Below are 14,008 nucleotides of genomic sequence, written 5' to 3'. Positions count from 1 at the left end.
TTTTTCAAAGGCATGAAGTCCAATTTGCATTATGTTTTTGATCTGTTGTTGTGGCTGTAATCTCCCTAGAAAGCTGCACTTAAGCTTATTTGGTGGTGACTGAGTGATAAACCTGCTGAGTGGTCACATGTTTTGCGTTTGTCTTCTTTTGAAATTCACAGATTGTGTAAGTGAACATTATGTTTTGATGTCTTGCCCTGCTTTGTGATTACTTGCATGCCGCCTTTGTATCAGTTATTTTTAGTTTTGGAAATGTGTTGCGTCATAAGACCTGGGAAATGAAGACGTAGTGGTGACACAGCGTCACTGCGCAGGAGGAAGAACATTAACCTTAGCCTATATTGTGCTTCTGGGAGATTGTCACTGACTCGTTGTACAACTTCCTGCCACTTTATAAGTTCCTTCTTGATTGATGTTTGGGCCCCAGTGGAAGCACTTACTGTATTTGTCCATTGCTGCTACTATCATCATGTCTGGGCTCCCATTGTCATGTTAATAAATATTAGTTTACTAAACCCTCAACAGGAAGCTCGGGTATATATCTACACTAAACAGCCACACTGAATTCAAACATTTAATTAGGCTTTAACCATAGGCTTTAACACTTTTTCTCCCATGTTTCTGTCTTCACTGAGTTGATTGTGACGGAGCTACCAGCTTTATAGGTAATTAGTTACATGTGCTTAATACTGAACCCACGTTTCCCGCTCCCGCCCCCTCCCTCCTCCCCTCTAAGGAGATTGGCTTTGAGTAATTTGTCAAATGTGATAAGGTTGTGGCTGTTGCACTTAGAAAGCACGGCATAAACTGGGATTTAGTGTGTATGTATAAAGTGAGTAGTGAATGCAGAGCTGTTGCTCCTTCACAGAATGGGCCAGGCTGCGACCCTGCCTTGTAGGAGAGGCGGGTCTTATGTGATGGAGCTGCACGAATGGTACAGGTAAGATTTTCACTTGATTTTATAATGTACATGCATAGCTTCAACTGTATGGATGCAGCTTAAGGGTTTTATGTAATGGATATGACCATGAAACTATCTTACTTACATCAAAACAATTATAATTGTTTTGGAGAATGCTATTGTTTGAGAGAAAATGTCACTGTCTATCTTAAATTGTATCTACTTGCCCTTTTGTAACTTTATTTGCTTCTGTACTTCCTGTGGAATTTTTTTTCTACCTTCTTTATTTCCATGACGATACACTGCTGCTTAGCTTTACTTTGCAATGTTAAAGTGGTTAAAAATCCTTTGGCCTAATTAAATTACCTAAGAACTGTCCCTAGGTGTACGCAAGCTTATAGGGATAGGTTGACCTTAATTCTCTTCATTCTGAATTTAAAGGACATGTTTGTCCTGCTACAGATCTGACCCTCACCCAGACTGCCTCTGTGTTTTCTTGTGTATTACAATAACTGACATTGTTATTTCCTTTAAAAAACATTTGTTTCTTTGTTTTTCTGATAGGAAGTTTATTATTGAATGTCCAAGTGGACTAATCACTCTTCATGAGTTTCAAAAGCATTTCTGCAATGGAACAGGGGGCAGTGAGTCAGCTGAGTATGCAGAACAGATATTTCGCACATTGGACAATAATGAGGTAGGAAAATGATTCTATGACTTTATGCTAAATATCTCTTAAAATTGAATCTTTGAATCTCAAGTCTGGAGGGATAGTTTTCCTACTTCGCAAGATGATTGTAATTGATAAATCAAACAAATATATCTTGGGCTACAACAAGTAGTCAACTAATTAATTTAATCTATTAACTAATTAAATATATAAGTAATTATTCATTAAAGAAATGGCAGAATATGCTGTTTTCAGCCTCTTGCTATTTGGAGATTTTGGTTTACGAATAGTTTGTCATTTGTTTATTAATTAGGTTGTGAACACTTTATAAATCATTAATAAGCTTTTATAAGACATGAGATAAACAGGGCAACTGTGACCGGTTGCTTGCCAAATAGTGAGCCGCCCACATGTATCTGTACTGCTAAGTCTTATATTCTTACTTCGTCTTCTTAATCAGCCAGCATCCTTGGTATCTGTTGTTCACTGAGTTGATTCTCGCTAAAGCCAATATAAGGCTTAGTCATCTTGCCAAATAGAGAGCCTGTGTTGATGTATGAAAACTATGTTAGAGCTGGTTTATAAATGGTTCTTAATGATTGATAAAGTGTGTACAACCTAATTAATAACCTAATTATAAACCCTTTATGAATCCTTTATACGGGTTGTCTTATTGTAAAGTGTTACCCATTTAACTGAAAATGTGTCCAACGCAATATAGTGCATACCACATACTAACCCTAACCCCACTCTAACCCTAGTTACAAACTTTAAAAGAAAGTATCCTTGGGTACCTCAACTTTAAATAAGCCATACCTTTTGAAGTTCTAATACACATGTCACATAGGACATTTTTTTTCTATAAATGTATTGATTGAACAATTAATTGATTAGTTGAGAAAAAAATGATGGCGAGATTTTTCGAGAATGCAACCCTGAACACTTTATAATGTTGAAAATAATTAAGAGGAGTAAATAACAATACAAGATGATAATGAAAGTTCTTCTCTTCAGGACGGGGTGGTGGATTTCAGGGAGTACGTCATGGCCATCAGCATGCTGGTTGAAGGCTCTGCTGTGGAAAAGCTGCGATGGTCGTTTAAGCTCTATGACAAAGACAGAGATGGAGCCATCACTCGGGAGGAGATGCGGGAGATTATGCAGGTGTGTGTGTCTGTGTGTGTGTGTGTGTGTGTGTGTGTGTGTGTGTGTGTGTGTGTGTGTGTGTGTGTGTGTGTGTGTGTGTGTGTGTGTGTGTGTGTGTGTGTGTGTGTGTGTGTGTGTGCGTGCTTCTTGGCGTCACACTGTTTGTCATGTATCATGAGATGATAACCCATCATCTTTCAGTGTACTGTGTTTTCATTTGTTCACAGGCTGTGAATAAAATGGGGTTAGCAGCTGATTTAACCAAACCCAACCCACTTACAGCTGAAGAATGTACCAACAGGATATTCCTTCGATTAGATAAAGACAATAATGGTAAGGAAATTATTTTTGCATATATGTTTTTAAAGAGTGCATATGTGGAATTTGTTTAAAAATGAAAACTCTGAAAAAATAGCTCAAATTGCCTTTTTCAAAAATTATGAATGGAGTAGAACTGAGGTAATGCATAAAATAATAAAAACTTTAGCATTTGAAATTTCCACACATTAAATCTAAATCTACTAAACATGATGAATTCCTCAACAAGGTGTAGAGTTCAACATATTTTGCTGAAGTTTGAGTTGTAAATGTTGTCCATATAACACTTAAATTGAAAAAAAACCATATACAACTAATATTCTTCCTATGTGGTTTATTTAGGTATACAATTATAATGTTATGTTCCAAAATGATATTGACAGTAGTTAATTAACATGCTCTAGCTCCCTTGTAATAACCCTTGCAGGCATGAATTAAGGAGTGTGTAGAACACTCTCTACACACTCTCTGTCTGTGTTCATCGCCTGTCCCTATTATGTCTTTAGCTGTCATCAGTCTGGAGGAGTTCATAGAGGGAGCGTTGGATGATGACTGGATGAGGGAGATGCTGGCATGTGACCCCAACACTGTGAGGGTGGAGCGGCCGGCAGGAAAGGACCCTGCTTTGGGGACCCATGGTTGACCCGTATTGTTTAATATTTACTAGAAGCAAAGAAATTAACCGATGTTGATGTTTTTGCACCCAGCTTCCACTCCCTGTGACACCGTAGATCTGGAAAAGCACTAAAACCTGTAGCTCTTGACTTATTACCTTGAGATCATATTAAAAGCATTCATATTTGCCTTGTTTTCTATCTATATTAAATAGTATCATAAAAACAATGACATTTTAGTTGTTTTTCTCATCATTTTTTATTAAACTTCAATTATAAACCCTTTAATCAGTTTCATGTAAACATATTGTAATGTCTACAACAGCTCTTGCTTTACCTTGACTGCCTAGCACAATGTAACACCTGCCCTGCATACCTTTGCAACTATCCAGGATTTGTAATTTAATTATTTATTTCCACTTAATTTTAGATGCAGATATTGTACTTTTAATTACTTTGCAGACAAATAATTTACTGACAAAACATATTAGTGTATACAAAAATGTATGCAGTGTCTTTAAAATAAAAAGTTGTTGAAACATCTTCATCTTGATCAGCTACAACACAACGTGACAATAATGTAATCAAATGATATAATACGTAACAACAAAGGGTATTTCTGTATATGAGGTAATATTGCTGTAAATGTGTCTGTACTTCTATTTAAATAAAACAATTGAACTCATAACGTGTATTTGTATTGGACTGTTTTTCACAGTAGTATGACTACATTGTGGATAGTGGATGCTACTTCCACCAATGACACTTCTAGACCGCTTGATGTCGCCTGTGCTTGTTTCTGAACAGCTCCCAGACTTTGAGGAATGCTGCATTAAATGTTCAGCAAAACGTGGAAGATACCAGCGTCATTGAGGTCGACAAGTTTAGGGTTGTCAGTCTGCGGTTAAATGTGATTGTTATTATCAGTTTCCAAACAGATAAACAGAAAAGATGAATGGCTTTCAAAAAATTATATTTGCTTCCTGTCCATCTCTGACATCAACAGTGAGGAGTTGTGTAGCGAAACACTCTTGTCCGATCTTCCATATATATTTTGTATCTCCTTTATTCAAGAAAATATAAACATCAAACATTATATTGACATAAAAGACATATTTCGTTGTGATTTTTACTGTTTGTAATAGTGGTGTCATATTATTGTAATTCTGAGGAAACATTTTGAAGAATTTGCTTTAGACCATTAATTAATTCTTGTGAATGTAACATTCTACTTTTTTTTTTACAATTTTGAATGACACTTCTCTAACTTTATTTTTGAGATTACATTTGTCCGATCTTCCCTATGCGACAGTGAGTGCACCACTACTCTCGTCATGTAAAAAGTTCCTGCTCACGGGCCAATCCCGGTCGCAGCGGGGCGGGATTTTCCAGCCGTGACGTCCTGAGTTTTCCAACAACTAACAAGCCTTGACACTTCGACATCATGGCGTAGCGATGTGGACAGACGGGGGTAACACTGGTTGGCACGGAGAAGTTCAGAAACTGAGCATTGTGGAGGTTTTGTAAACAGTTGAGAAAACAAACTGAAGGAAATCCCGAAATCTTGTCGAACAGACTTCCGGTAAGTTGAAGTTTTGGCTGTGATTTGTTATGCATTCTAACTTAGGTTTATGAGTTGCTGGCGTTTATTCGGAGCAAACGGACTGCTGTGGCTCATGTTGTAACGGTTAAGGCCACTTTTTTAGTTTTTCCGCTGTGAAATTGTTTTCCAAATGGTCCTGGGACTTCTGGGGTTTCCAGCATCCCAACAGTTTACCAGCTAGTAACGCTATGCTAGTTAGTTTTCCACTTGTTGCACATTAGCACGGAGAGAAAACGTCGAGAGCAAATGTTTTTGGGTCATCCTAACATTACAATTGCATAGGGACGTTAATGTTTTACACCAAAACCCAACACAACGATGGTGTTTGGTGGGACCCGGCTATGTAAAGGGAGGTTAAAGGTTTCTGACGTGGGTTTCTGACTCAGCCTCTGACTCTGCCAGACATTGTGGTTAGTGAGATACTCCCAGAGCCCGATCCCACCTCTTTTTACTTTAGACTGCACTTCATCTGTTTTGATGTGGCCTTGAGGTGGTGCTGACAAACTTTTGAACCGACTATAATCCAGTTATCCAAGATGAACTGACCCATACTGTAACTGTGTAAAGTGTACTGTCTGCCATGATATTTGATCAGCTGTTGAATTGTCCTCCAGTTAATACCTCTGCCTGAGCATCCAATTAGTTTAACACTTCAGTTTCTATAACATCCGAAGTGTGGGATAGTTTAAGAAGTTGTTTTCTTATTTAACTCTGGGGGTTTCTTTCAAGATGTTAATTATTGTCCAGCTGTTAATGGAAACCCAAATTACTCTCTATTTCACTTCCTTCCAGTCTTTACTTTAGCAAAAGTAAACAATCCAAGGAATTTACTTAGAATGAGCACTTGGCTTATAAAACTCAAGTATCTTTTACTTGTTTTGCTGATACAGAGTGACGATAATGTCATATGCTCTGAAAAAAAGCAAATATGTGTAAACCTTCAGCTGTTTTAATTTGCACAACCTAACCCTATGTGTACCACGTGTGCACTTCAGTGTTGTATTGCTTTTTGGCACATTGTCAAAGACAAATAAGTGAAATGAAGGCACAAGCAGTGCAGGCCTGAGTGATATGAAAATAATGTGTGCTGCTGTCCAAAATGAATGAATTGCAGCTATGATCCTGTGCGTGCATAGTGCATACAGCCAGGAAGAAAATGTGAAGATTTTATCACGTTGCCCCTTTTTTCAAATCAAGGTCAATTTCCATCTTTTGTTCAGTGTGTTTATACTGCATAGCCCATTAAACAGAAGCCTTGTTGGTTACTTAGTTTAAGTTACTGATGGTTTATAAAGAGAGAAAAGGCTCAATCAGCCTCGCACCCACACCATCTTTCATATAAGCTGCATTGTTTGGTGGTATAAAATTAGTGATGATGTGTTCTGCCTGCTCACTCGGGTTGGAAATAGCTGCAGGTTATACGAGAGCAGCGCCCTGCCGGCGGCTGGGGAAAGCTCTAAGAGTGTAAACACCCGGAGAATCAGCAGACAGCAGCCTGCTCACTGCACCGTTACATCATTCATGCACCCTTTAACTTGTACTGGATAACATAAGCCCTGTCACAAGATCATATCATGTTCATAACATGCATCTTGTATGGTGTGGCACGACAGGGTATATGGTGAGTCCCAAAATCACACTTAATAATATGTTTATTTACCGAAATATAATTCACAAGGTGCTTCACAAGAAAGAACAAAAGTTCAAATTAAGACCACAGAAACATGAATACAATAACAACATGAAGCAGAAATGTAAGGTTAACATAAAAACAAAACACTGACCACGTCGAGTCCCGAAAGGAACAAACATAATAACGGAACACAGCACACACATCTCAAGTATAAACAACAGCCAATGTAAAAAGATAGGTCTTCAGTAGTTTTTTAGACTTAGATGAAGCTTACCCATGGTACAGTATTTTTAGAGCTGAACAGAGCCTTCATGGTTTTGAAGTGACATTTAATGATGAGGTCTGGAAACAAGAATTAAGCTTTACTCATGGAAACAAGGAGTAAAGGTAAAGACTTAGTCATGGCACGGATGACTCAGGGTTTGAAAGTGTCATTATGTGGTGAGACCTGGTTTCTACAAAAAAAGCTATATATAGATTGCTTTGTGTTACGTAAAGCAAAAGGCTGTGTGATTTATGTCTGGATTGTAAATTCCTCTCTTCCCGGGCTTTTTTACCACCAGTGCAACTAAAACATAAGCTGTTAAAGGCAGTTGCATGACTGCTGTAAACACTTTCTCCCCTTAGAGACAAGTGGCCCTGAGGCTTCTATGTTGCTCTCCATTTCCTGTGTGCTCAAGAGTATAGGTCATTCTGGATTGAGGACTACACGATCTTCCCTTTTTCTTTTTTTCACAAGAAATACGTCCGCTCTCTGTAGTGTCTGTCCAGTGTGGATGGGTTATGATGTTTTTCCCTGCCTGAAGGGATCAGAGCTGACGGGTTTGAAAAGCCATTATAGCGGTCCACTCTCCCCCTTGTATTCATTATTTTCCGCATGTCTCCATGAATTATATGGATGTTTTCACCAAAGGGCAAGATTGCTTTTTGAATGCTTCTTCTTTCTTTTTGCTTTGAGGCTCTTTGTGTCTGGACAGAGTACGCAGGCAGGTGTTGTTCCAAATGCCATGTGTACTGTAGCGTAACATTGCATTTTTTTCTCGTCTTTGTCTTCTCATGCCTCTCAGTCAAAATACCCCACTACCACGAACAAAGCCCCCTCTGTGCGTCTTATGGTTGGTGTAAGTGGTGCTCATAGAAGGGCGGACAGTGAGACTCTGTTTTTGAGAGAGATGCTTGCTTGTTGGGATTTTTGAGATGTCTCCTTTGAAAACAAGCGTGCACCGATGAAATATATACTTACGGGAAAATACAGGTGCAAATATCTCCTAGTTAATGCTTTCTTAATTCAACAAAAAGGGAAAATACTCAAGTAATGGCCTAAAATGTCAGAAAATAGTCAAACAAGGTTTCCAAGGTGTGACTTAATGTTATTGCAAAATGCAAATATTTTCCCTTTTTAATATGATATAAAACAGAACACCTATGGAAACTCCTGATGTTTACAGAAACAATATATCTTTTATCAAAAATAATTGTTTGGGATTTGTTTTGAATCCACATATCATTGAAGCTTTGGTCATAAGTATTATACTCATTATTTGTCTTCACAAAAGGCTGTGAGAAGATGTAACCTTGCAGAAGATGTGCTCTTGAATATCTTAATGTGAACATTCTCAGTTTTCTGACATTTTATAGACAAACAATGAATCCATTAGTCAAGAATATAATCCTTTCTTGCTCCAGTGATGCTTTTTAGGCAAAGTGAGGCGCAGACAGGGTGCCTGCTTGCTCGACAACCCTGCTTTGTTTACCCAAAACGTACTTACTGTGGAGGCATCCCAGGACGTGAGGACAGAGTGGACCTCTGTATTGGCATTCTTTGTGCTGAGCTCTTTCTGGGCTTTCTGGGAAGTGCTGCTCAGTCTTTACACCTGTTTGGCATTGATTGACACGTGGACAGCAGCTCTCTGAGCAGCAGGTCTGGTCTTGGCCTAATCTGTTTGAAGTCTGTTTGCTGTAAGCCAAGTGCTAACCTTACCCATATTTGCCTTTCTGCCCTGAGAGAAGAGCTGAGTCTGCTGTTTGAGGAGGATACCCTGCAGGCCTCCATTCCAGTTCGAGTCATCATGATCCAAAATGTGTCTTTAAAGACTGGACCACTGCATCTGTTGTGGGAGTGTAGAGATTTCTTTAAGCTCCTTGTTAAGTCCTTTTTCCTGCCCTGGGCTGCCCTGAATCTGATTCAGAGCAGATTGTAGTTTAAAATAAGAAACGTCAGTCTAGAAAAAAGTAAAACCATCACATGGATTTAAGCAAGTCTATGCCAACTATTTTTCTCTTTCTTGTTGCACAACATTTGCCTCAGTGTGTACTGTACACATGTATTGGCCTGAAGGACATAACTGTATATATTTTGGCCAGCTCCGTCTTAGCCTGAGCTGTGCACAACACACACACAGACAGACAGACAGACAGACAGACAGACAGACAGACAGACAGACAGACAATACCAGCAGTTGATACACCTCAAGTATGAAGACATTCAGAATACACTGTAAACCAAAACAAAAAAGAATTGGGTTAATACAATTTTTTTTCTGGTTAAGGTTTTTATCCAAAGAGTTTAGACAACCCTTTCCTTGCTGATATGACTGTTTGTGACGTAAGACACCGTAAGTCCTCACAAACATATGGAGTGCTAACCGTCTTCTGTATTTCTATTAAGTGCAAATGTCACTCAGATGCCACAAATGGGGCATCCCTACTGCTGAATGTACCATTTCCATAGGCCTGATATATTTAGGTCCCCTCTGAAACACACCCATTGAAATGACATCTTTTAAGTTATTTGAGCACACTGTTCCCTAACCTACAACATGCTAATGCTCCCAAAACATTAACAATGGTTGCCTTTGGAAAATAACTATTTGAGCCTGGGTTCACTTTAGTTTTTTAAATGTCATGGTGTACGTCTGCTTGTCCAATAAGTGAGACGAGCCGTCTGCGAGGCATTTTGACCCCCCTTCAGATCCCTACTGTTGGAAAGCACTCAGCATTTACTCTGGAGCTGACTGATGGCATGCTGGTTCCTCTCATCTCCTCTCAGCCTACTGTGCGTGTGTTGTGGAGATCCTATGTTTTAGTGCAAGCTTATTTTACACAAATTGGAAAATGTGCCCACAGGAATGCTTAAATAACAGTGTTAGGTCTGTGGGTGGTTTCCATAAAGTTTGTAAATGGTGCTACGTCCCACTGTGGGGCACTCCCAGGATGTGTGGCAGCCGATACGAAAAGAAAAAGGGACGTGCCTGTGCATGCGTGTATAAGCATGCCTGAATATACAGCAGAGCCTTTTGATTAAACGTCCAAAGAAAATAGGTCCGTTGTGCTGCCTGGGCAGATGTCCAAGGCTTGGACACTAAAATGTATCTCTGCTCCAAACAGTGTGTCCAGTGTCCATTTGGCAGGACATTGATGGGGCCAATAAGGTTAATGGCCTGATTGATATTTTGTATTACATTATTCATCACGTATTCTGACACATTTACATGAGATCGATGCAGCATAGAGCGTTTATCACTTCCTTTTTGGATGTTTATGTTTCACTCTTGTGTGCCTTTAGCTGTCACAGACCCCTGGTTATCATGTCTCTTTGCTTTCTGACATATCACTCAGTCAGTGCAGTCAAACCCATCCCACAAACGCTTTTTTGGCATATGGTTGTTGAGGATGTTCTGCAGTTGCAGTGTAATTCCTGGGTGGGAACCTTCTGTGATCATACTGTATGCTTAACGCCAACATGGGCGCTCTTTGTCTAGAAAGTTGAGTACGACTGTAGGAAGAGGACAAATCCAGCAAAATAAAATGTTTATATTCACATCTTGAGCACACAGCAGCTGCTGTCACAAGGATTTGTAGACTAAACTGTGATTATCTGCGGGGTAATAGTCATAACAATCACGGATGTTTTTAATCAAAAATTCCTTTCTGTTGAATGTGAGATTGCTTGTTTTTACTTTGTGTTACTACTTGTTAGACTGCCAATGTAGATATTTTTAGGAGCTGCTTTTATATATAAGCGATCAATATTTAGATGCACTTTATATGACTTTTGAATAATGTGCATTTTCAGCTATGATCACCAGTGCAACATCTATACTGTTAGAAAACAGATTTTAAACCTGAGCTTTTTTCTCTCTTTTTTTTACGGCTAAATTGTTTCCTCCAGGTTAATCAGTGACTAACGATGATGGCTGATGCCAGCGACATGTTGGCCGCCGCCCTGGAGCAGATGGATGGCATTATAGCAGGTAAAGAGTTGTTATAAAATTAAGTATAAACTTAGTATTATAAATATTTAAGCAGCCATGTGGTAATTCCTGTTTTTACAGCTGTGTAAGAGCATAAATCAGCACAGTGTCTGTTGTATAACGCTTCCATGTTGAGTCAACATTCATAAGGCTTTGTCTAGTGTTATGGTTTATAGCAGCGCTGACATTTTAAATGGACATCACATGATGTCTGAAAGGCTTTAGCATTTGTTCAGTGCTAGGCTGCGTGGCTTGTAGCTATGTTATACAATGTAAACACCAAATGATATTGTGTCTCAATAGACCAGTTCATTTTATTACCTCATTCTTTAGTGTCGCAAATGGATGTGGCCTTAGAGGAGCGGCAGTCAGAGTGAAGCTGAATGACATGATTATATAATTCACTTTAGACCTATACTTCATAGCAGTCTGCCTATGATGGCAGTACATACCATTGTTAATAATAGGAAAAGGGAAGTATCAAAAGTCAAATCGCTTGTATTTCACAAGAAATCTTTACTTTTTTTGCAAAACTCTGTACTGTTAAGAGCAGTAGTTTTAGGAAGTACATGAGAATATATTTTCTAGTGAAGTATTAGATTTAGTACATACGTGTCTTTTTTTGAATTATAGCTCCTCCTAATGTTTGCCTCGCCATTTATACTTCTGCTCAGGCTCCAAGGCTCTGGACTACTCCAATGGGATGTATGACTGCCAGTCTCCTACCTCTCCCTTCATGGGCAGCCTGCGGGCGCTTCACCTTTTGGAAGACCTCAGTAGCGTCCTGGAGTTGATGGACACCGATGAAAGGGAAAGTCTACGCTGCCAGATCCCCGACTCCACAGCTGACAGTCTGGTGGAGTGGCTCCAAGGTCACCTGGTAAGATTTGTTCATGGAGGAAACAAGCTGCATAAGACTCTGAAATCTGTTAAAAAAGAAAAAAAGCAGCATTAGAAACATTGATCCGATCAGATCATCATCATTAGTCGAGATCAAAACTGTGCTTTAGTGTGAAGATCATAAAGTACAGTAACATCTTCTCATCAGAATACTGTAGCCTGGCGTCAGGTCAGTCTATTGGTTCTGTCACATAACAGATTTATCTGGATAAAATCTGGAACTGGAGTAAGGAACACTTTCAGCATCTAAATCAGTAGAAGTTGTGTAACCGTGGAGGAGGTCTTGTCTGTGATGGTTGGACAGAATGTGCTGAAAACATGCTTTAGCACATCTGGTTTGCTTCTGGTTGTGCTCACTCAGCCTGCTGCATTAACACTGTATGACTGTAGACAATCTTGGGCAAACAGTCCTGTGTGAAAGTAGGCGAGCGACTTGTTTGCTAAGCAAAAGATAGGCTGTCTTCCTCTGCTGAGTTCCCTGGGAATGCAAAATGAAATGCTAGTGTTGTAAATGTCCCAGCCTGTGTGCAGCAAGGAACACGCTGACTTCTTGGGAACCAGAGCGTTGTTTGGGAGAGCGATGGGCTGCAGGCCAGATAAATGCCAGAGTTTTTGTGTAATGCTGTAAGTCACTCTGTGCACTGCAGTGTGAATGAGAGCCTTCTTCTCAGCCATGTAAGGTTTTGTTTGTAAAGCAGCACAGACAGTTTAATCTGAGATCAGTGTTAGGCGCTGAAACCTTCAAGGTTGTTATGATCAGCAGAGTTATTAACTTACCTGTACCGCCTCCCTTACCCTTGTCTGCTCTTTAAAATGTCAGTTCTCTCATGGTTCATTTTTAATCCATATTTTCTGTCGCCCTGCAGTCTAACGGGCACATCTCTCTGAGCGGGGGCGACCACTACCAGGAGAGGCTTTCCAGAATCGAAACTGATAAGGAGTCTCTGGTCCTTCAGGTAACCATCTAGCTGTTATAAAATAAAAAAACACGTTTTTCATATATATTTATGTTAGGTAGAAATACAATCTTACTTTTCTTTTGCATTGAGTGACTTCTTGGTTCCACGCAGGTGAGCGTGCTGACAGACCAGGTGGAGGCTCAGGGAGAAAAGATCAGAGACCTGGACCTGTGTTTGGAAGACCACAGAGAGAAACTCAATGCCACAGAGGAGATGCTGCAACAGGTGTGTGTTTGTGTGTTTATATATGTAGTAGAGATCAGGGGTTCCCAAAGTGGGGGTCGAGAGATCATTACAAATAAAAAGAGATGATTACAAATTTTAAAAAATTATAATTTGTATTATAATTATTATTAATAATAATAACGTGTGCATAGACATTTTTCAAAAATATTCATAGGGTGGCAGGAGATTTTGAGGGGTGGCATCCCCTGGCAGAAGTATATGCTGATTTAATCACAGTCATATCAATCAATGTTAACTTGGAATGCCACAATATTGATATTTTAACTCAATAACATTATTGTGGCACATCAGTAAAGCCTTAAATAGAAATATATAAGACGGCAGACATAATTGAAAAATGTTTAACTGAACAATAACAAATAAAAGACCAGCAGGGTACCAAATGTATGCAGACTGCTGCAATAAGTACTTTAATTAACTGTCTCATCGATGTTTGTCTGAATTAATATGATTTTTAATATTATCATATTATTCCTATCAGCTGTCAATCACTGTTATGATTCACATATTCAGTATTATTATTAAATAAACTATATTTTTTGGAGGAGTTAATGATGAATGTTCCTCAAGATGCTTGCTCACCCTCCTTCAAATTTGAATGACCATCATATATCAAAATGCATAAGAATCAAAAGAACAGTTCAGCGCCCCACAACTTTATTGCAAAGTGGAAAGTCCTTACCTACTGGCCTAGTTAAATCAAAGTGGTTACTTTTTTTTGGCTGGGCAGTGTAGTTTTACACAGTCTAATTTGACTTTCTCAGG

General features: G+C 39.1%; 2 protein-coding genes across 3 annotated transcripts; both read left to right on the top strand.

Annotated features, from left to right (window-relative positions):
* Positions 1–719: 719 nt before the first annotated feature.
* LOC104952794 (guanylyl cyclase inhibitory protein) lies at positions 720–4,292 on the top strand. Of its 2 annotated transcripts, none has more exons than XM_010779707.1 (5): positions 720–934; positions 1,466–1,598; positions 2,586–2,735; positions 2,945–3,050; positions 3,542–4,292. In XM_010779707.1, the coding sequence occupies exons 1-5, from the start codon at positions 870–872 to the stop codon at positions 3,676–3,678; spliced, it is 591 nt and encodes a 196-aa protein (XP_010778009.1). In that variant the 5' UTR covers positions 720–869; the 3' UTR covers positions 3,679–4,292. The 2 variants fall into 2 exon arrangements, with proteins under 2 accessions (XP_010778009.1, XP_010778003.1); XM_010779701.1 differs by having other exon boundaries at positions 721–940.
* Positions 4,293–5,066: 774 nt separating this feature from the next.
* On the top strand, positions 5,067–13,222 carry LOC104952827 (liprin-beta-1-like; the record flags this gene model as incomplete). The annotated part of the gene is made up of 5 exons (XM_010779745.1): positions 5,067–5,231; positions 11,057–11,138; positions 11,813–12,018; positions 12,905–12,994; positions 13,109–13,222. Coding segments are annotated over exons 2-5 (474 nt in total), but the record flags the coding sequence as incomplete, so codon positions are not given.
* Positions 13,223–14,008: the final 786 nt, after the last annotated feature.

This window comes from Notothenia coriiceps, unplaced genomic scaffold (assembly GCF_000735185.1).
Source record: "Notothenia coriiceps isolate Sejong01 unplaced genomic scaffold, NC01 NC01_scaffold00000342, whole genome shotgun sequence".
Classification (NCBI taxonomy): domain Eukaryota; kingdom Metazoa; phylum Chordata; class Actinopteri; order Perciformes; family Nototheniidae; genus Notothenia; species Notothenia coriiceps.
The sequence above is the reverse complement of the archived record's forward strand: the minus strand, read 5'-3'. Positions and strand labels throughout refer to the sequence as shown.